Source organism: Thalassophryne amazonica, chromosome 17 (genome assembly GCF_902500255.1).
Source record: "Thalassophryne amazonica chromosome 17, fThaAma1.1, whole genome shotgun sequence".
NCBI classification, from domain to species: Eukaryota; Metazoa; Chordata; class Actinopteri; order Batrachoidiformes; family Batrachoididae; genus Thalassophryne; species Thalassophryne amazonica.
This window is the reverse complement of record NC_047119.1, coordinates 40,729,948-40,753,366: the sequence shown is the minus strand read 5'-3', so window position 1 is coordinate 40,753,366 and position 23,419 is coordinate 40,729,948. Positions and strand designations below refer to the sequence as shown.

The following is a 23,419-nucleotide window of genomic DNA, read 5'->3' as shown; positions in this document are numbered from 1 at the left end:
GAAGGACAGCCACCTCTACAGCAATCCACCAATCAGGCCTGTATGGTAGACTGGCCAGACGGAAGCCACTCCTTAGTAAAAGACACATGGCAGCCCACCTGGAGTTTGCTAAAAGGCACCTGAAGGACTCTCAGAACATGAGAAACAAAAATCTCTGGTCTGATAGGGAGGTGGTGGGGTAACGGCTTGCACGTTGGACTGAGACGCCAGCGATCCGGGTTCAGTTCCCGATCGCAGCCACGCTCCCAACTGGCACTCTTAACAGCAGGAGTGAGAGACACGTGCCGTGGGCCCTTCTAGAAATAAGTCCTTCATTGAGACTTTCGTTGGTTACCCCCGTTAAATAAGAGAACCTCAAAGATTGTACAGCTGGAACTGGGAGACTAGTCAGGACTGAGGAAAAGACGAATGCAGCAATGTACACCCTGGATGAAAACCTGCTCCAGAGTGCTCTTGACATCAGAGTGGGGTGACGGTTCATCTCCAGGAGGATAATGACCCTCAGCACACAGCCAAAATATCAAAGGAGTGGCTTCAGGACAACTCTGTGAATGTCCATGAGTGGCCCAGCCAGAGCCCAGACCTGAATCTAATTGAACATCTCTGGAGAGATCTGAAAAAGTCTGTGCACCAGCACTCTCCATCCAACCTGAGCTTGAGAGGTGCAGCAAAGAGGAATGGGCAAAACTGCCCAAAAATAGGGACACCAAGCTTGTGGCATCATATTCAAGAAAACGTGAGGCTGTAATTGCTGCCAAAGATGCATCAACAAAGTACTGAGCAAAGGCTGTGAATATTTACATAAGAGTGATTTCTTAGGTTTTTATTTTTAATAAATTTGCAAAAATTTCAAAAATACTTTTTTCATGTTGTCATTATGGGGTGTTGTGAGTATAGTAGAGAAGCTTGAATCTTCGACTGGACTGGGTTGCTTGACGCGAGGACGTTTCGCTTCAAATCGCAGAAGCTTCCTCAGCTAAAATTCTTGCTCTGGTGGTCTGACTTCTGTCTCGACTCTTGTAGAGAAGAATAATCAGCAATCCATTATTCTTCTCTACAAGAGTCAAGACAGAAGTCAGACCACCAGAGCAAGAATTTTAGCTGAGGAAGCTTCTGCGATTTGAAGCGAAACGTCCTCGCGTCAAGCAACCCAGTCTAGTCGAAGATTCAAGCTTCTCTACTATGGAAACCACCTGGACAACTGAGAGCCTACACAGAAACGGTGTTGTGAGTAGAATTTTGAGGGGAAAAAATGAATTTACTCAATTTTGGAATAAGACTGTAACATAAAATGTGGAAAAAGCGAAGCGCTGTGAATACTTTGGGAATACACCATTACTAATCAGATACACAATCTAACCACTAGGAGCAGTGTGGAGCCATAATGCTGCCCCCAACAGCCAACAAGAGCAGCGGTAGGAACCCAACGTGCATGTTGAGGTGGCAGGAGGACAGCAGAGTGTCCAGAAAAAAATCCACACAGACAAGAACTTTAGCAGGGAATCAAACCGATGACCTTCTTGTGAACAACAGAACAGCTCAGCTCGGAGCAAATCTCTGTCCAAGACGTGAAACGAGATTATTGCTGACACGGTGAACAGCATGTCACGTCCTCGCCCATTAACATAAATGTCTGTTATAGAAATCAATATCCGAGCCAAGAGGATGGATTTTATTTCTCACCTTGTTTATCAGGATCAGCTGACTGAGACACCAGAGCAGAGACTGCTGGGAAGGTGATGGAGGACATTGCCGCAATGGCGCCGGCTGCCCACATCATCCTGTTCAGACACAGAACGCAATTCAGGTCTGTGCTTGCTAATATTTGATCAAAATCAGTTTAAACTAGGTCTCACCATGGTTCTGATCCAAAGCCGTACCAGGCCAGCTGAAGAATCTGGAAGCCCAAACCCAACAGAACAGTGTTTTTATTTCCCAGAGTCCTCATCAGTAGTGTGAGGAAGAGAGTCTGACAAAAAGAGATACACGACCTTTAGAAGTCAGTTGGACAACTGTTAACACGTTTATTAACACATTTTAATAACTGGTTAATGCAATCACTGGATACAAACTGAAACGTGTGACTGTCGCTACTGTGGAGAAACTTTATCAAAGATGAGCGATGTGCTAATAAAAGAGAATCTTACGCTAATACGCTAATGTTACAAGATGATTATGTTGTGTGCTAATGATAACATTCAACAGTTGTTTGGAAGAATAAGTACACAGTGGTCCCCCTCTATCAAGGTCACCTGAACTGCAGACTAAAAGTGGCCACATCAGATGGGTGGCCTTTGTTGAATGGGAGACAAAATCCAGCAAGTGTACAGTACTCAATAATGTATTGCTACAAGCATGAAGTATGGGGAAAAACATCACAGATTTATTTACTACTGTATAGTCAGAGACAAACCATGTCTTCCACTCAATCTCAGCTGAAAACATTACAGCACAAGAATTATATCCTTTAAAGCAGGGGTCATCAACTCGCTCCAGAAAGGTTAAGTGTTGGGCTTGAGACCAGAGGATCCTCGGTTCAAATCCTAGCCTAACGGGAAAATCACTAAGGGCCCTTGGGCAAGGTCCTTAATCCCCTAGTTGCTCCCGGTGTGTAGTGAGCACCTTGTATGGCAGCACCCTGACATTGAGGTGAATGTGAGGCATTACTGTAAAGTGCTTTGAGTGTCTGATGCAGATGGAAAAGCGCTATACAACCCCTGGCAAAAATTATGGAATCACCGGCCTCGGAGGATGTTCATTCAGTTGCTTAATTTTGTAGAAAAAAAAGCAGATCACAGACATGACACAAAACTAAAGTAATTTCAAATGGCAACGTTCTGGCTTTAAGAAACACTATAAGAAATCAAGAAAAAAAATTGTGGCCGTCAGTAATGGTTACTTTTTTAGACCAAGCAGAGGGAAAAAATATGGACTCACTCAATTCTGAGGAATAAATTATGGAATCAACCTGTAAATTTTCATCCCCAAAACTAACACCTGCATCACATCGGATCTGCTCGTTAGTCTGCATCTAAAAAGGAGTGATCACACCTTGGAGAGCTGTTGCACCAAGTGGACTGACATGAACCATGGCTCCAACACGAGAGATGTCAATTGAAACAAAGGAGAGGATTATCAAACTCTTAAAGGAGGGTAAATCATCAGGCAATGTTGCAAAAGATGTTGGTTGTTCACATTCAGCTGTGTCTAAACTCTGGACCAAATACAAACAACATGGGAAGGTTGTTAAAGGCAAACATACTGGTAGACCAAGGAAGACATCAAAGCGTCAAGACAGAAAACTTAAAGCAATATGCCTCAAAAATCGAAAATGCACAACAAAACAAATGAGGAACGAATGGGAAGAAACTGGAGTCAACGTCTGTGACCGAACTGTAAGAAACCGCCTAAAGGAAATGGGACTTACATACAGAAAAGCTAAAGGAAAGCCATCATTAACACCTAAACAGAAAAAAACAAGGTTACAATGGGCTAAGGAAAAACAATCGTGGACTGTGGATGACTGGATGAAAGTCATATCCAGTGATGAATCTCGAATCTGCATTGGGCAAGGCGATGATGCTGGAACTTTTGTTTGGTGCCGCTCCAATGAGATTTATAAAGATGACTGCCTGAAGAGAACATGTAAATTTCCACAGTCACTGATGATATGGGGCTGCATGTCAGGTAAAGGCACTGGGGAGATGGCTGTCATTACATCATCAATAAATGCACAAGTTTACGTTGATATTTTGGACACTTTTCTTATCCCATCATTTGAAATGATGTTTGGGGATGATGAAATCATTTTTCAAGATGATAATACATCTTGCCATAGAGCAAAAACTGTGAAAACATTCCTTGCAAAAAGACACATAGGGTCAATGTCATGGCCTGCAAATAGTCCAGATCTTAATCCAATTAAAAATCTTTGGTGGAAGTTGAAGAAAATGGTCCATGACAAGGCTCCAACCTGCAAAGCTGATCTGGCAACAGCAATCAGAGAAAGTTGGAGCCAGATTGATGAAGAGTACTGTTTGTCACTCATTAAGTCCATGCCTCAGAGACTGCAAGCTGTAATAAAAGCCAGAGGTGGTGCAACAAAATACTAGTGATATGTTGGAGCGTTCTTTTGTTTTTCATGATAGGTATTAAAGGCACTGCACTGCGGTGGTTTGAATCATATTTATCTAATAGATTACAATTTGTTCTTGTAAATGGGGAATCTTCTTCACAGACTAAGGTTAATTATGGAGTTCCACAAGGTTCTGTGCTAGGACCAATTTTATTCACTTTATACATGCTTCCCTTAGGCAGTATTATTAGACAGCATTGCTTAAATTTTAATTGTTATGCAGATGATACTCAGCTTTATCTATCCATGAAGCCAGAGGACACACACCAATTAGCTAAACTGCAGGATTGTCTTACAGACATAAAGACATGGATGACCTCTAATTTCCTGCTTTTAAACTCAGATAAAACTGAAGTTATTGTACTTGGCCCCACAAATCTTAGAAACATGGTGTCTAACCAGATCCTTACTCTGGATGGCATTACCCTGACCTCTAGTAATACTGTGAGAAATCTTGGAGTCATTTTTGATCAGGATATGTCATTCAATGCGCATATTAAACAAATATGTAGGACTGCTTTTTTGCATTTGCGCAATATCTCTAAAATTAGAAAGGTCCTGTCTCAGAGTGATGCTGAAAAACTAATTCATGCATTTATTTCCTCTAGGCTGGACTATTGTAATTCATTATTATCAGGTTGTCCTAAAAGTTCCCTGAAAAGCCTTCAGTTAATTCAAAATGCTGCAGCTAGAGTACTGACGGTGACTAGAAGGAGAGAGGATATCTCACCCATATTGGCCTCTCTTCATTGGCTTCCTGTTAATTCTAGAATTTAAAATTCTTCTTCTTACTTATAAGGTTTTGAATAATCAGGTCCCATCTTATCTTAGGGACCTCATAGTACCATATCACCCCAATAGAGCGCTTCGCTCTCAGACTGCAGGCTTACTTGTAGTTCCTAGGGTTTGTAAGAGTAGAATGGGAGGCAGAGCCTTCAACTTTCAGGCTCCTCTCCTCTGGAACCAGCTCCCAATTCGGATCAGGGAGACAGACACCCTCTCTACTTTTAAGATTAGGCTTAAAACTTTCCTTTTTGCTAAAGCTTATAGTTAGGGCTGGATCAGGTGACCCTGAACCATCCCTTAGTTATGCTGCTATAGACTTAGACTGCTGGGGGGTTCCCATGATGCACTGAGTGTTTCTTTCTCTTTTTGCTCTGTATGCACCACTCTGCATTTAATCATTAGTGATTGATCTCTGCTCCCCTCCACAGCACGTCTTTTTCCTGGTTCTCTCCCTCAGCCCCAAACAGTCCCAGCAGAAAACTGCCCGTCCCCGAGCCTGGTTCTGCTGGAGGTTTCTTCCTGTTAAAAGGGAGTTTTTCCTTCCCACTGTCGCCAAGTGCTTGCTCACAGGGGGTCGTTTTGACAGTTGGGGTTTTTCTGTAATTATTGTATGGCTTTGCCTTGCAATATGAAGCGCCTTGGGGCAACTGTTTGTTGTGATTTGGTGCTATATAAATGAAACTGATTTGATTTGATGATTCCATAATTTTTTCCTCAGAATTGAGAATCTTTTTCCCTCTGCTTGGTCTAAAAAAGTAACCGTTACTGACTGCCACAATTTTTTTTTCCTAATTTCTTATAGTGTTTCTTAAAGCCAGAAAGTTGCCATTTGAAATGACTTTAGTTTTGTGTCATGTCTGTGATCTGCTTTTTTTCTACAAAATTAATCAAATGAATGAACATCCTCCGAGGCCGGTGATTCCATAATTTTTGCCAGGGGTTGTATAAATGCAGTCCATTTTACCCTTGCTGCCCTTTCTGGACCAAGTTGATGACCCCTGCTTTAAAGTCACAAAAACGATATGAAAATCAAAACAAGATCCGTCCACTAAACAGTTAAGCACATCAAAGCTTTAACTTGCCTGGCAACATCTGATGCCTTGGAAATGTCAAGCATTACCATCAGGAAATGATGCAAGAATTTCTTAATGTAGTGCATGTTGTTGATCTGCATTTTACCAACATTGAAATCAACAGCTTCCTGGATACTTCTCCTTTCTCATTCAAATGACTTTCACCTTTTCTTCTAATGCTTTTCTTTTCCGAGATGCAAAAGTTTTGCCAGCGGGAGCCGTTTTTCTTTCGTCTTTTGTTTACTGGAATAATCTCGCAAGCTCACGTTTGTGGGAGAGTTTGGATGCGACTTCTGTGGGGAAACACAGTTGGGAATTTTCACGGAATGGCCATTGTTGAGGGGCTTTTTAAGAGGGCCTTTTAAGAGGGCCACTGGCCATGTTTGAGGGGTGGCCTCTTGAGAGGTGAAATCAATAGAAAGACAGTTGTTGCAGTAGAAATGTGGCTGTATATGCGGGGTGGCCTCTCCTGAGAGGGGCCACTAATGAGGGGGACCACTGTATACTTTTTTGCAAAGATTAGTTAATTATTAAAACACCTGATATATTCAAATAATGCATGCTAAATATATATAGTGTGAAAATGTATGTTATTTAAAAAGACAAAAACCAAGAAACCAGACTTTGGAACTAAGGGTGCAATTTCAGTAAAGGATTTAATTCGGAAGAAAAGGAATATTGAATTAAAACCATAAAGAATGGTGAAAGATGATGATAATTTGGGTTTGTAAAGGAAGGGTACATTTTTGTGACCCAGAGATGAGGTCTCCAGGCCAGGAGATTTACCAAGAAGTGGTCTCATCACACCTGCATAAATGATGTCATTGACAGCTGTTTTTATTGGTGTAAAATTTGCTAAGTTTGGAAAGACCACCCACGTGGGGTACAGAAACTGACCCCTGTGAGGGTATAAAGGTAACTGTCATCCTTTGTGTTTTGAAGCTGTCCGGGTGTTTTTGGATCACTTCCTTTCCCAGCAAATAAAACTGTTATTCTGAGACTTAGAATTTTTATCTGACTCTCTAAACAGTTTTAAAGGCCCTGTCACACCTTGGCAATTTTGCCAGCATATGCCAACCATATTAAAAAAACGCTGGCATGAGTCTAATAAGTTATGGGTAAGTTTTTAATTAGTTAAGAGCACATTGAAGGTCGCTGATATTCGGCCTAATATGCTGAGCTCCTTGAAAAACTTTGCGTATGCTGAAAATTTTCAACGCATGCCAGCGTGTGACTCATACATCCTGCACATGTGAGACATAAGCTGTAAGTAAGTTTTGTGATTGTTGGCACATGTTTCTTGTGATTTACTCATAAGTCTAAATACGTCCATTAATGCTCGTCACTGATTGGCTGAAAGCTGCAGTCCTCATGCGAACAGACTGTTTCATTCACACACGGAGTAAATATGAACTCTTACCTGTTCGTTTCAGTCCAATTCACCATCACAGCCTGACGGACACGTATCCAGATAAAGCTCCTAATTTTTGAAAACGACGTCTATGTCTAAAAATACTTTAATACCTTGTCATGGCTGGAAACATAGCGTTTTAAAGCAAGTCCCTCTGTGGTTTTTCTGCTCCAGGTGCATTTCTCAGAGGATGCTGGTGTCGCGCTCTGATCACACAGAAGAGCTGTGATGAACTTTTTAAACGTCGTCGCTGTCAGTGTGATCATCAGACAACCCGATCGATCAGGTGTGACTAGACCTCTAATAAAGGGCTGTGTCTCTTTAAACTTTTAAAGCACCATCGCTGTCTGTCTGATCACCACACTGACAGATCATTTCATTCAGGTCTGAACACACCTGATCGCGGTCGACTGGTGCTTTAAAAGTATAAATCATCACAGCGTTTCATTATTCAGGTCCGTGATGACCTGATCAGCGGACTTGATCAGAAAGCAACCGCACGCCGATTTAAAAGTTTAAAGAGTCACAGCACTCCATTCATTACGGCAGCAGTTAGCACAGTCAGTTGACTCATCAGCATTCAGTTCACAATGAAAATGGTCCACCAAGATAAAAAATAAAAAAAATAAAATAAAATAATATTAAATTACTCTGTTTGTGACCCGCACCACACCGTGCAGTACCGACTCAAACCACTGGATGGAAACAGGCTGTCGACATACGCAGGCTAATCATCAAGGTCTGACAGCTGCATTCATTTATTACACGTATGCACACATGCCAGTGTTTTTAATATGGTCAGCATACACAGGCTAAATTGTCAAGGTGTGACAGGGCCTTCAGGTGATTTTTGAATAATTGTCCTGAAAACTCCACCACACTAGTATGACAATTGATTTTCAGAGTTAATCAAGAGAAAACTGTTCGTGTGTATTTTGGGTTCCTGGCCCCTAAAACTACTAGACAGTTTTGGTTATAATACATATAAATAAATAAATTCAGATGAAAAAGATGACAAGAATGTGAATAATTATTAAACACATTCGAGTAGCTGGTTTGAAAAGTATATGAAGCTCCCCTCACTGTGTCCAGTGGTGTACCACAGGGTTCAGTACTGAGACAACTGTTCTATAAAAATATTCATAATAGTTTTCAGAGCTTAAGTAATTTGGGGAGCTGGTGGCAGGACAAGACTGTATATATTCTTGCTCTGGTCATGGAATTTACACATATCCATTATTGCTGAATGTTGTCCTGTCATTTTGCACTACAAGTATTTGTTTGTTTACATTTATCTTTTGTATAATTTTGTTACAATTACACTATTACAACGTTTTGTCTTTTTACAGCTGTTAGATCTCTACACATGATATTTATACTTTGTTATTATATTCTTAAATATCTTCTTTTGTGAGGTCAGGGAGTCCAGAGATCAGGTATTTCAGTTCTCAATATGTCTGTGATGTATTGTAGAAATGACAATAAAGTTGACTTGAGACTTGAGAAGAACTCATACCATCAGGCAAAACAAACAAACAAGAGCTTCACACGAAAAAAGTAATCTTGTGTTTGCACTCTGGGGGTAACTCTGCTGCTGCCTTCCACCAGAGGGCAGCACACAATATGAAGCAGTTGGGGGAAAGCCATTTGGATCCTCACAATATAGAAATATAAGATTTTTATTCTTGAGGATGTTTTCCTCATGAAATGTATTTTAAATCAATGTGTTGATATTTGATTATTTCTTACCTGTGCCACAATGGACAGAATGCCCACCACCCCGATAAACACAGCAATGGTCTTAGAGGAAAAGTTTATGACCTACAAAGACAAAAATTCTCATTATATCAAACAGCAATCATCATAATGAAAGATGCATCAATATTAATAATCTCAGATTATTGAGGAGCAGCGCTGTGGCATTTATTATTTTTTAGGCCATGGCTACACAATATGTGGAAAAACATCTACAACATTCTATATGTTTTTGTAAAATATGATAAAGATAATTGATGCTATAAATCAGGTTTGCAAAATTAAAGCAGTTTCACACATCAACAGCTGAAGGAAACTGATTCTTTTTGTTTCTTTCCTTTTTTAATTTGAAAGTAGCTCCATTTCTGCAGCTACTTTCAGTGTTTGTGCACTTGCAGCGTGGTCTGGGAAAATAATTTTTTTTTAATTGCCTTAATGATTTACCATGTAAACGATACAAATTCAGAGACTCATGCAACTTTAATTTAATTAGCTCAAAATTCCTGTTGCAGTCTTCAGATCAATATTAGTGACTGAAATCTACGTGTGCTGACTTCAGCTTTGCTAATGTTAGCTTTAGTGCTGTTAGGGAGAACTTGCATCGGCTACCTAACAGCAAACTCAGACTGTCAAAAAACCCAAAGCACACAATTAGATGAGGAAACAGAAAGTGAGGCGCTGGACAGACTTCTTGCAGCTGCAAAAGTACTACGCTTTGATTGACAGGTCTGGATGTTTGTTTGCTTTTCACGCCCACAGTGAAGTTTTTATTCATGAGATGCACACAATAGAACAATAATGAAAAAGGATCATAATGACAGGAAAACTGACAAGTATCCTCATGTAATGTTTGGCCCTGGAAGCCTGAGCGCAGTCCCACGGTCTTCATACGGACTCACTCAGAGGAAGCATTAGACCAAAACCTTCTGACCTAGATATTCTGTTTAAAATCTTGGGATTAAAAATGGACAAATTTCTGGTTTATTGATGTTTGTTTATTTTATGGAGTTTGTGTTTGTTTGTTTGTTTTGGGCTGGCCTGTGGGTGAATCTAAAGAAGATATAGATGAGCCTTTGTCACGGATGCTGGATGCTGAGTATTAAAGGATTCAGGTCTGTGGTATCAGCAGAAGTGATATTGCTGTTGTCGTGGTAACACAAGCACTGCAGAGGAAGTCAGTCTCACCTGTCTCAGGTAGAGGAAGAAGCTGGAGTACTGACCCGCCTCAGGCAGATAAGACAGGAACACCGTGATACAGATCAGTAAGACCGTCGAGTCCTGACCCACCTTCCTCAGAGACTGAGACAGACAACCGTCACACACGTGAACCAGATCACCGTTTACCCTGACGGACTGTGGTTCTGAGTACTCACTGCAAAGGGGTCGGCCTGTTCCCAGGAGATCGGTGCCCCACAGGTGTTCAGCCTCATCTTGTCCGGCAGAGACTCCGGCACGGCCAGCAGAATGAAGCCGATGTCCGCCACAGCGATAAGAGTGGCCAGCAGGACCACCAGACTGTCTCCATACCAGGCCGAGAGGTACGCCCCAATGGCCGGACTGGTCACCAGGCTGGCTGCAAATGTGGCTGACACCTGTGGGACGGGAGGACAAGTTCTAAATGCTGGACAACCCACCAGAGACCAAACACTGAAAACGTGTGAAACTGGTGCGACACAAAGATGTCTGGATCATCAATGTCACAGAAATCCAAAAGACATCAAAACAACGCCTCGATCGACTGGACCCCTCCTACACACTTACCCACATCTGTCAATCAATACCATCAACACTCCTGATGATGTCATCAAGAAATCAGAATAAGTCATATTTCCTTTATCAGCTTTTTACATATTTGTCATTATTAAACCGCAACATGATGTCAACAAACATCAAACTCAAGCTTAACAAACACAGATCTGACAAACTCAGATTCTCATCTCAACTTTACAGCATTTTCGTTTTGTTGTTGTTCCTTCTGCAGATACACTGATCCTGTTATGACATCAGAGCAAAAACTTAAGTAAGATATTTCACAGATAATGTAGAGGATGCACACACACACACACCCTCTCTCTCACACACACCCGCTCTCTCTCTCATTCACACACACACACACACACACCCTCACACACACCTGCTCTCTCGCTCTCATTCACACACGCGCGCGCACACACACACAAAGTCCAGACCTGACAGCAAGCAAACAAACAACGCCTTCTACAAGCACAGCTCAAAACATATTAAAGATGGAAAACAAGGACTTGACTCCTCACCAAACCATACGCCGTGCTCCGCTCTCGCACCTCCGTCACGTCAGCGACATAGGCGAAGATGACAGAGAAGGTAACAGAGAAGGCACCAGACATCGAGATCATGGCGAAATACCACCTGGATTTAAAAACACACAGACAGAAAACATTTCAGAGCTGCAGATTTAAAAATTAGAAGTTCAACAGAATTATGTATACAAACAGAAACTGCCAACTGTAGTTTGAGTCCTCCAGCGTCACCTCCTCTAAAGATCCATCAATGTGATTATTGAGAAACAAACTGAGAGCATCAGGTAGCTTTGCTGTAGGAATGATCCAATCAAGTTTTTATTCTGTTGCCATGGAGACAGGGGCAGGGCAATTCAAGAGAATGAACTAAAAATCTGAGTCACTTCTGAATCAGTCGAGGTGCAGAGACAAACAGACCGCTGAGGCTTAACCTGTTCCACACACAGATCTGGATCACATTTCAATTTCAATTTATTTTCATTTATATAGCGCCAAATCACAATAGAGTTGCCTCAAGGCGCTTCACACAAGTAAGGTCTAACCTTACTAACCCCCAGAGCAGCCGTGGTAAGGAAAAACTCCCTCTGAGGAAGAAACCTCAAGCTGACCAGACTCAAAAAGGTGACCCTCTGCTTGGTCCATGCTACAAAGATAAATTACAGAACAATTCACAAAATAAAAATACAGGAAATGCTGTTGGTGCACAGGACATGAGAGTCTCCAACACGAATACCACACCCATCTCTGGATGAAGCTGCAGCTTAAACAGAGAGAAAAAACAGCATCAGGCATCAGAAAGACAAGAAATACAGCATAGTTTGTCAGCATTAAACAACAGGAAAAACTGAAGAAATACTAAGGTGATCGCCGGCCACTAGCTCTAAGCTTCACTAAAAGACCCAGAATTTAGGTAAAGTTGAGGCCGTGGCAGCTCCGTTTACTAATAAAATGAATTAAAAGAGTGAAAAGTGTAGAAAGCATATACTATGCCAGTATGCTAGTCATACGAAAGGGAAAATAAGTGTGTCTTAAGTCTGGACTTGAAAGTCTCCACAGGATCTGATTGTTTTATTGACGCAGGAAGAAATTCCACAGAACAGGGGCACGATAAGAGAAAGCTCTATGACCCGCAGATTTCTTATTCACCCTAGGGACACAAAGTAGTCCTGCCACCCTGAGAACTCAAAGCCCGGGCCAGCACGTAAGGTTTAAGTGGTCAGCTAGGTAGGGAGGTGCCAGTCCATGAACAATTTTATAGACTAGTAGCAGAACCTTATTACACATAATACACATCAATCCAGTACATACCTGCCAACATTTGAATTTACCAATGCGAGAAAACCACGCGTGGCTGCGGGAGCCAATGGCGTGAAGCATAACTAGGGGTCCGGGGGTGTGCCTGAACCCACACAACTGCGGGACTAATGGGCGTCCTACACACACTCATGTGGGCCGCAGGACATGGGGGTAAATACCAGGACTGTCACCCAATGCGGAACGGCTGCCAGCTCTGCCAGTAGACTACTGTCTTGATGGATTCAGGGACACCGAGAAATGTTGTGAATAATTCTTTCAATTATATAATTACTGTGGAATTCTGTTTCAGCTAAGAAAATAAAAATAAGGACTACGGTCAATAGATTCTACTGAAGCAATAAGATTAAAAAAGATTTTATTTAGGCACACAAAATTAAAATGATAATGTTAAATTACAATATTAAAATAAAAACTACTAAACAAAAAAATTGAATTTCAAAATAAATTTAGATACTAAATTCTAATTATGACATCTAAATTAATAAACAATCAAAATTATGATAAAATGTCGTGTTTGAGATACAGAGTAAAAATTGGCAGCTTATGTGAGGATGCTCAAGGGCACCTTAGGTGCAGTAGCAAGAGAAAGACAACTCCTGCAGTTTCACTTTCCCCAGCAAGATTTTATTTGTCCAGCCTGGGGCTCGAACCTGTGACCTCCTTAATCCTCCTCATTCAGATTCTGTGTTTCTCCACATGAAGACTCATACCAAGGACTGAGCCGCATCAGGGGGATCGGAGCACAAGTGAAGAACACGGTAACCAGCAGGAACAACCTCCTGCCCCACACGTCTGACAATGCACCAATCAGAGGAGCCGACATGAATGAGAGTAGACCCTGCACAAGAAGAGGCGGGGTCAGTCAGTCACAGTCCAAACAGCTGATGTTTCACCGTCTGTAACATTTTGTGTGAAATGGTAAAAACTCTACCTTGACGCCCTGAATGAGGCCATTCATCAGGAAGGTGTGCTGCGGAAACGTTTCACGTAACACCTGCAGAGATAGACAGCACAAAAAAATCTCTATCACCCCCTAGAGGCTGGCTGCAGAACATGGCTTTAAACCAGCCTCCTCTGAGGAGAACACTCCATCAGAACCTCAAATAAAAAGACATTAACCCTGTACGGATTTAAAATTCCTCAGCCTGAATAAAGTCAAACAATGACGTTTAGACAAGCGGATCATTTGTCTTCATCACCGATCACTGACAGCTCCTCGAAATGTGATAAACAGATTCGCTCAGTTGGCTAAATTACATGTTGGTTTGCTTTTTTGCCCGTTGTCATCGGCAGTTGGTTTCAAATCTGTCCGCACTTCTATTAATGGGAAATGGAAAATTTTGTTGTTAGTTTTTAAGGCTTTAAATGGATTGTTGCCCCTTTATTTAGAACCACTGAAGTCTGAAACTTGACAGATTCAGGTACAAATAGACAGAGCGCTCACCATGGCTTGGATTCATCTTTGGAATAGTTCATGTTTAGATTTCAGAACTGACAAACTTTTAAGACTCATTTCACCTGCATCTGACTTGATTTTGACATATAGACTTAATTTTGTTTTATACTATAAAGCTTCTGTTATTATAATTACCCATGTTTTTTAGTTTTACAATTTTTGTTTTTCTTAGTTTCGGTATTTTCAGTCTGTTTTTTTTTTATATGGTGGTTTTACATTTATTACAAACTAGCCGATTACCTGCCCCAGAGCAGGTTTGATTCAGAGACTGAAAACTTCATCTTCAGCAACAAAGCTGAGGTCCCGTTTGGACAGGAGAGGGACATATATGCATACTTACAGTTGTCTCTTACTGAAGTATACAGAAGAAACTTTGGGGTTGAGTGTGGGTTTGAAGCCAAAACACACACACAGACACATCATCACAACAAAATGTTTCATGAACACGGCAGCAGACAAATGAGCCGGATGTCTGAGACTCGAACAGGATGTTTAAAAGGGGGCGTGGCTACTCACTGTCAACGTGGGCGTGGTCAGTAAACCCCAGGCGAAGAATTCCAGGAAGATCACCACCACCGCGTGACAGACGCTGGGCCTGCCAATGCCCTGCTGGAGCCAACATATAAGAAACAAACTTTATTCATTTTGACAGAGTGTAATATTTAAATTTTAAACCTTCGAACCTGGAAGCAGCCAGATCTCAGTACTATTAGTACTCTCTACTATTAGTGTAGTCCTTCTAATCTTTGGTGTACTGAAAGAATGAAGTTGCTATCAGAACCCAAGGTGGTTAATCTGTACTCTGTTGGATGTGGAGACGCGCAGCAACAGTGCACTCTCCCAGACCCGACCTGAGACTCAAACACTCTCTGGGTGTTTGTCTGTTCAGTTTACAGTCTGACTGCAGTGAGTGACATCTTGTGAGGGAGATTTTTTTTTCCTCACAGCTTCAGTCAGGGATTGATGACTGCCCCACAGGAGACAGTCCACGCCTCACGGCTGATTCCACCGGCTGCAACAGGACTGGCTACGACGACTGCATTGGTCCATATGGATCTCATAATCATTGTGGAAATGACTCAGTGCTCCTTAACTTTGCAAAAGTTGTGGACTACAAGTTGCTGGACCCTGGTTTCAACGTGAACAACCACACAGCTGGACATAGTACTGAATTGTGTCTAAATGTAATTAGAATGGGTTAAATGCAGAGGACAAATTTTGTTGTACTTAGTCATCGATGTACAATGACAATAAAGGCTTCTTCTTCTTCTTTAATACCAGCAGCATTGCTATGGAGACTGACCATGTTGTCATGGGAATCCACTGGAGACTTCTGCAGAACTGGAGGTTCAACAGAAGTGCCCAGTTTAGGAAGTCCAACCACAGACATCTTGTAGCTTCCCTCAGTGTTCGGTTGAAGTCTCGCAGATTGCCGAGTCTGGACCGATGTTATCTTAGTCTTGCAAACACAAGTAAAACTGGTGCTCAGAACAGAATCTGGGAGTTACAACACAATCAGACTCCGTCCGATGACTAGACTCTGTTTGTCCACATTGAGGAGCTTCATGTCTGAGGTCACACTGGATATCATCCACAGGAGAGTCATGTACGTTTGGGTCATTCTTTGAATAATCACTCCACACCCATGCGTGGCTCCTTCTTCATCCTTCATTATTCGGTGGGACCCAGGCTTAAGTTCTGGCCCAGATAAGGAGCTGGAAAAGTGGCTGTGACAGCCCCAAGGGGAGACAAGAAGATGCTGATTCGAAGAATCCGTCTTCAGTTGACCCTCAGCCTGATTGAGGAGGAACCAGCACACTGTGTTCCTCCAAACCTAGGGAGGAAACACACGGTTCTGTCGTCCTGTCACTCATCATGACAGCCATGAGAGGAGGCCTTACTGCTAGTCTGGAGATTAAGAAAACTCATGATTCTGTTTAAAGCAGTTTGAATCATGTGAAATCAGTTTGTCTTCACTGAATACAAAAACAACAAATTTAAGAAGAAAACAAACAAACAAACAAAAAACAAAACAAAACAACTATGTTGTTCTTAGTAAATAGCTAAAAATGATCGATTATCCGCGATCATCTTTCTGATGATGGATAATGATGTTAAAAATGAGTGTTTGGGCTCAGCAGCGCCCCCATGTGGTCTGACGGTGTTATATAACTTCATCCTCGGTAAACATTACATCACATAAAAAACAAAATTAAAACTGATTTAATACATTTCACGAGTAACATTTTCATATTTTAACATCTTTAAAATCTTAAATGTTTTATACTATATATATCATACATATAATATAAACACTACATGTATAAAATTTATTCAGCATTAAAATGTCTGAACCAGTTTTCCTCATCACATGACAGTGTTTTAATTTTAATCGAATTATAATCTCAGATTTACATTTAAAATGCGCCGCGTCGTAAATTATTGCATTAAAATGACGTAAATTATCTGATCTAATTTGACAGCCCTTTAAGCATGGCCTGAACCTGTGTTCTGATCTGTGCTCTGACGGTGTGTGTTGGTGTAAAGTGATGGTTCGGGGACTCACCGCGGTTCCGTCCTTCATGACGATCTTCTTGACCAGAACCACCCGGCCGGAGCGCTCGCGCTCCGGCGCCATGTCCGCCTCACACCCGCATCCGGCTGGGATGTCCTGCTGCTGGCTGTCAACCCGGACAGGCCCCGAACCGGAACCTACGAACGGTACCGACGGCTACACCGTGTTCAGAGCCACAGAACCCCGCAAAAAGGATGAATCCACCGTCGGCTCGAATCCCCCGAGCTGATCCGATCCGGTTCCGTCAAAGTACACACAACTACCACACCAGATCAAACTCTTCAGAATAAAAGCATCATCATCATCTTCATTAATTTATTAAAATATTGCCAAGTAATGACGGCACCTCATAGTTATAAATTAAGAAATTATTATTATTATTATTATTATGACAGATAGTAGACATCCAAGCGTTTAACCATATTGCACAAAAAGACACACATAAAAGGCACGCCATACAATAATTTAAGATTGAGAACTTTTGGATTAACTATTAACTATTTAAATATTAACTATTCAGTCTAACATTGTTTAAATAGCAGAATAAATGCTATAAAATTCTACAAATGTCAAACATTCCCAGATTCCATGTCGGTGTTTTTTTTTTTATGTGATTTTCGGTTTTGTTGAAAACTAAATATTTTTGTACTTTAGACAAAATTAAACACTGGAGGATGTCACACTGCAGGAAACTGTGATGGACGGCTTTAGTGATTTTTGGACATTTTATAAATTGATAATAATCAATAGTTGCAGGCACACTTTGTATTAATGTAACATATCGACTCGCACACGCACTCATCTTCAATATTCCAGTTAAGGGTCACGGGGCTATCGACTCTATTTCTTTTTTATTTGATACGTCACATTCTTTCTGATCTTTCTCAAGGGCACCTCAGTGAGACACCAGATGCCCACATTTCCTTTCAACAGGGGGACTGGGACTGAACTTATCACCTACTGGTTTACTTAACATGTGGCTATGTAAATGATTAATAAGCTGTTTCATATTTCTTTTCATTTCATTAACAAGGTCGTAGGTTCGAGTCCCCCATTTCTCAGTGTGGACTTCATGCTACCATCTAAACGTACTTATTATGTGCGTGAAAAAGTGTGATCTGTTTTAAAGTTCTTCAGTCTTGGTGTGAAACAGGTTTTAAACATTTAAAATAAGTTTAGCGCCAATAAAACATAAAGTGTGCAATTAAATTTGAAAACCTGCAACAAATCAAAATTCATCTTTTACAAACGACTCAGTTAACCCAGATTGATTGTTTCAGAATTGTTATGTGCAACAATCTGGCTGAAAGGATCTTGATTTTTTTTTTTTTCATTAATTAATTAATTAATGAAAAAAAAAATTGTCCGGAATGGACTGAATGATTTATCCGGGTCTCTCGTCCAGCGGTGTCACAACCGAACAGGCTTTTATTTTGAAAGTGAAGCAGCATTCTGCCGTGCGATAACGTTTGGTGATCACGTGTCGGTGGAAGTGGCGTTTGTGAATAAAACATGATGAAGAAAGCAAACAGCTGTGCTGAAACGTGAGCAGCTCTCTGACGTCATCAGTTACTAACAACGAGTTAATCTCCATTCAGTGACAATGATGATGATGTGTGTGGATGTTAATGACAATTATTATGAAGATAATAATCATAATAATGACAATGATTATGAACGTTATAACCATACTGATGACAGTAATAATAAATACAGGGACAATGATGATGATGATGGTGACAGCAGACTGTTGCTGTCACTGTTTGTTTGCTGTCTGTCCTGGTATGTCGTATTGTGGGCGTTCCGCCTCTTTCATGTTACCCATATGACATCACCTCACTCTTATTACTGTCACCACTCGTCTTTTGTTCTTGTCTGTGTCTGTGTTGTTTTGGTGTTCAGCCCTTCTTGATAGAATTTGTATGTTAGCTTTGAATAACATTTTATAGGCTGTTCAAGAAGGGCAGGTGACGCTCACACACGCACACACACCATGTTCACCTACCTATCAACTTTCCATTTTCGCAGCGTTCACCCTTGGCCCAAACTACTTACTTAAGCATACCAAATGGCAAATGTCAGCTAGCTCTCCCCGAAGCCATACACACACATGCACACAGAGGCCACTTGGCTATTACCAAGGTTTGGTAGGATTACTTTGAAATGTAATCCAAAAGTAATCAGATTACAAGTAATCCAAATGTTTGTACATACATACATGTAATCCACATGTATTCTTTCAATGTAATCCTACCCAACCTTGGCTATTACAATATGTCAAAACCTTTGCCTCACAGCAAAGAACATGGATTTGTTTTCACCAAAGGCCAATAATGTGTATGTGTGTGTGTGGGTGTGTGTACATGCACAGTAGCAGTTTTTGGTATGGGTGAAGCGGGCAGCCACCAGGGGTGGCATTTATGGAGGTGGGGGGGACCATGGGCATGAGCACTTTAACCTTCTGGAGTCGAATGACGTGCCCTCGTGTAAAAAGTCACATGACCTAGTTAAGCAGAAGTAACAATCTGCTGCACTCTGAGACTCCCTTTAAATGTGTGTTGAACGTGGAGACTTCAACGTTTATAGCACTTTTAAAATTTTGTTAATAGGCCTCATATAACTTGACTTATGAGTATTTTTTATGCCATGCATTTTCATGAATATTTTTGTCATTTTTTGCTGCACGTTTATGTACACACACGCAGCCAAAAGGATCATTTCCTTCTCTACTGCAGCAGTAACAGCTGTGGGAAGAAATACGACTCCTTCTTCCTCATTGTTTGGCTCATGAAATTTTCCACCAATCAGAAGTCACTAACCCCACGTGTGTTTGATCACAGCCCACCCACGCCACGCGGGTCTGAGGGTGTGCGTTTTTTCTTTATTACTGGTGGGAATCGTGTGTGGTTAGTGTTTTGTTTTTGTTTGGGGTTTTTTTTTCTCGTAAAAATGAGGTGTTTTATGAATGTGGAGCAAGCACTTCAGTTATTTTTTGAACTGCAGGAAGATGGAGCATGCAGCGCGTCACCAGAGTCTGAAACAGACAGTGAGGATTCTGGTCATGAAAGAGATGATCCCTCTTCTGTTCTGGAGGAGCAAACGAAGCAGGTGGATCCACCAACGTGCACACGGAGATCTGAAGAGAGGGTCGGAGCTTGCGCTTCTGTTTCCAGATCCAGATCTCTGCTCGGACGCACAGCAGAGACACGACCCAGCGCTGACTGCTGGAACACGGAGGAGGATGCAGACACTGGTCCAGCAGTAAGCAGATTTTAGCCTCGGAGAACACCAGGAGTCCAGGTTGATACACTTTCCACCCAAAGTCCAAAAGACTTTTATCTTTTGTTTTTAGCAACTGACACAATTTGAACAATTTGCACCAACACCAATAAATTTGCTACAAAAAACAAGGCATTGGGGAAAAAATACAACTGGACAGACTTTGAAATGGAAGATCTGTACAAATTTCTGGACTTCTGATATACATGTCATTGGTACAAATTTCTGGACTTCTGATATACATGTCATTGGTGTCACTGCCAAGTCTCCAGGACTACTGGAAACAAAGTCATATTTTGTCTGTGCCCTTTCCAGTGAAAGTAATGTCCAGAGACAGATTTAGATCAATATTCTGGAACATCCACCTAAGTGATCCAGATGAGAATGTAGAAAATGATAGAAAAAAGGGAATAGCAGGTCATGACAAACTGTTTTGAGTCAGGACTCTTTATGATGACATCCTCAGTGCCTGCCAGGCTTAATACCACCCGAGGAGGGAGCTGGCAGTGGATGAAAGGATGGTGGTGACGAAGGCAAAAACTGGAATGACTCAATATTTGAAGGACAAGCCAAGAAAATGGGGCATGAAACTTTTTGTGTTGGCTGTTTCAAGTAATGGCTACACACTCAAGTTCACCATTTACACTGGCACGACTGTGACCACAAGTGAGCACGGGTTGTCGTCCGATGTGGTCATGAACCTGCTCCAGCCACCCTCACTTGGTACTGGGTGCCACATTTACATGGACAATTTTTACACGAGTCCCAAACTGTTCATGGACCTGGCTAACATGAAGGTATTTGTAAAGTGGATGGACACATGGGAGGTGTCTGTGTGCTCCACCATCCATCATACGTTTTTGGGTGAGACAGTGCGGAGAAGGGTGAAGGATGAGAAGGATGAGAAGGATGGACGCTGGACGGTGAAAGACGTTCCCTGTCCTACCCCACTGTTGGCTTATAATAAAAACATGGGTGGAGTCGACCAGCTCATCCAGGGCTACTCCACCCATCAGAAAACTGCACGCTGGTACAGGACAGTGTTGCTGCACTTCCTTGACATTGCAACAACAAATGCATTCATCTTATATTGTTAGATCAGCAGTGTCAAGCAAGTGCAGCCTGGTGTGTCAACTGTGTGGCACAGACAAAACAGATGTCCCTATTCTAAATCTTATTTTGACATCTGATTGTTTTCTAAATAGTTTAGCATTAGCTTTTCCTGCACTATATTTGTACATGTTTTTGAAATTCTAAATCTTATTGTGAAATCTGACTGTTTTGTAAATAATTGTACAAAAAAATGCCTGAAGCATTTCCTGCATTTATGTAAATAGTTGTATTTAACATTGTTTTTTTTTTTTTTGCTTCATTTGTACATATGTTTTTGAAATTTACAATCTATATTTACATTCTAAATCTTATTTTGACATCTGATTGTTTTCTAAATAGTTTAGCATTAGCTTTTCCTGCACTATATGTTTTTGAAATATACATTTTATATTTACATTCTAAATCTTATTGTGATATCTGACTATTTTGCACATAGTTTAGCATGTCCTGCACTACATTGTACATATATTTTTGAAATTTACCATTTATATTTACATTCTAAATCTTATTTTGACATCTGCTTGTTTTCTAAATAGTTTAGCATTAGCATTTCCTGCACTATATTTGTACGTATGTTTTTGAAATTCTAAATCTTATTGTGAAATCTGACTGTTTTGTAAATAATTGTACAAAAAAACGCCTGAAGCATTTCCTGCATTTATGTACATAGTTGTATTTAACATTGTTTTTTTTTTGTTTTGTTTTTTTTGCTACATTTGTACATATGTTTTGAAATTTACAATTTATATTTACATTTGAAGTTATGAAAATGGTTTGTTAAACAAGTTTGTGGTATTCACAGTAAAAAAAAAAACACACCTTTTTCTACTCCAATTTTATGTTTTTTTTTGTGTGTGTGTGTGTGATTTTAGGTTTACTGTGTTAATACAGTAGGTCAGAATGAATGGAAAATTGGAAAGTCATGCAGGTGAGGTGATGAAATAAATGACACTAAACAAGGCCAGGTAAACACTTTTTTAAAGGTAAATTATAAAGGTAAATCCAAAAGTAGTAAAAAAAAACAAAAAACTGCCAATTATACCCTGGACTCCAGAGGGTTAAAAAAATCTGTTGATTGTTGGGTGTCAAATAGACAAATGGATAGAAAACAGTCAATGCCATCAGGTGCCCAATTTAGAAAAAAAGATGAGAAACCAGCAAAAAGAGGAATGCAACTGTTGTCTGTATGATTACAGTATCCATGACTTGGTCGTGGTGTAACACGTTTGTTAGCCTTCTTTCTATGTTGCTTGCTAAGTTGATATGCTCAACAATAATTCGATCTTAGCAAACACAACATCTAATTTAACCATAAAAGTGTACTCAAAATGGTCCGAGAAATTGCCAGTCTTTTCAAAATTATTATTTTACACACTGCTAAATGGCATAAACTAGACTTTGTCAGAGGGATATCCTATTACTACTACTACTAATAAATTATTTATGAGATCTTGTGAGGTAAATTGGCTGAAGCTGAGTTACAGGCAAATAACAGAAATTAATGTTTGCACTAGTTAAAGAATTATTCTGTTATTTTTGGGTGGATGTTTTAGGGGAGAAATCTCAAATATTAAAATAGTAATGTGTGTAAAATTAACACATGCTTCAATAGAAGAATGACTCATACTTGCAACAAAACTGTTACAAGCTCAGTTATTATTTATATCCATCACTTGGGTTAATGTTGGGCCGTGTAATTAGCCAAGCAAATTTTCATATCTGTAGGTGGTTTCAAAGATGAACATTTGCCATTTGTTACAACTCTATTTTGTGACAAAGCATAGTTTAACCCGTCATAACTAAAAGTGCGGCAAACTTCGAGGCAGTAACCAAGGAGTTAATTCATCCCTGAAAGATAAATGAATATTGTTGATAGACATTTAGCATGTAGGGCATGTTTATTCAAATTTGCAATTCATGGATGTTTTGTATAACAATTATATTGTTGCCTGCAGTCTTTTGATGTCAATTTCAATTGCAATTTCGGGGGCACTTCTAAAATATTAAAAATAATTATAAAATAAGAAAAATGGCTGTTTGTGCAAAAAATTGTGTTTTTCTTTGGGGGTGGGGGGGGTGCTCTGAGGAGTCTCGCCCAGGGGGAGTAATTCAGTGTAGAACCGCCACTGTGTGCGCATGGTTTCCTCCCACCACTGAAACGTTTATACCAGGGGTATTCAACTTGTTCCAGAAAGAGCCGAGAGGGTGCAGGTTTTCATTCCAGCCACCCACTCCACCAG

The 23,419-nt window shown here is 40.7% G+C and overlaps 1 protein-coding gene and 1 long non-coding RNA gene across 5 annotated transcripts in view; one reads left to right on the top strand and one right to left on the bottom strand.

Annotated features, from left to right (window-relative positions):
• mfsd14ba (major facilitator superfamily domain containing 14Ba) overlaps positions 1–17,049 on the bottom strand; it is a 26,312-nt gene extending 9,263 nt beyond the window's left edge. For 2 of the 4 annotated variants that reach the window (XM_034191433.1, XM_034191434.1), the window contains exons 1-10: positions 16,779–17,049; positions 14,729–14,821; positions 13,688–13,750; positions 13,467–13,594; positions 11,434–11,548; positions 10,534–10,752; positions 10,346–10,459; positions 9,155–9,226; positions 1,857–1,969; positions 1,684–1,781 (exon numbers count right to left, since the gene is read on the bottom strand). In XM_034191433.1, the coding sequence (XP_034047324.1) occupies positions 1,684–1,781; positions 1,857–1,969; positions 9,155–9,226; positions 10,346–10,459; positions 10,534–10,752; positions 11,434–11,548; positions 13,467–13,594; positions 13,688–13,750; positions 14,729–14,821; positions 16,779–16,850 (1,087 nt within the window). In that variant the 5' untranslated portion in view covers positions 16,851–17,049. The remainder of the gene's footprint in view (positions 1–1,683; positions 1,782–1,856; positions 1,970–9,154; positions 9,227–10,345; positions 10,460–10,533; positions 10,753–11,433; positions 11,549–13,466; positions 13,595–13,687; positions 13,751–14,728; positions 14,822–16,778) is intronic. The other 2 variants (XM_034191432.1, XM_034191431.1) reach the window with 2 other exon arrangements.
• LOC117528859 lies at positions 2,370–23,419 on the top strand. Its single transcript, XR_004565899.1, has 3 exons — positions 2,370–2,500; positions 13,065–13,071; positions 23,382–23,419. It is a non-coding gene; the product is annotated as an uncharacterized LOC117528859 (long non-coding RNA).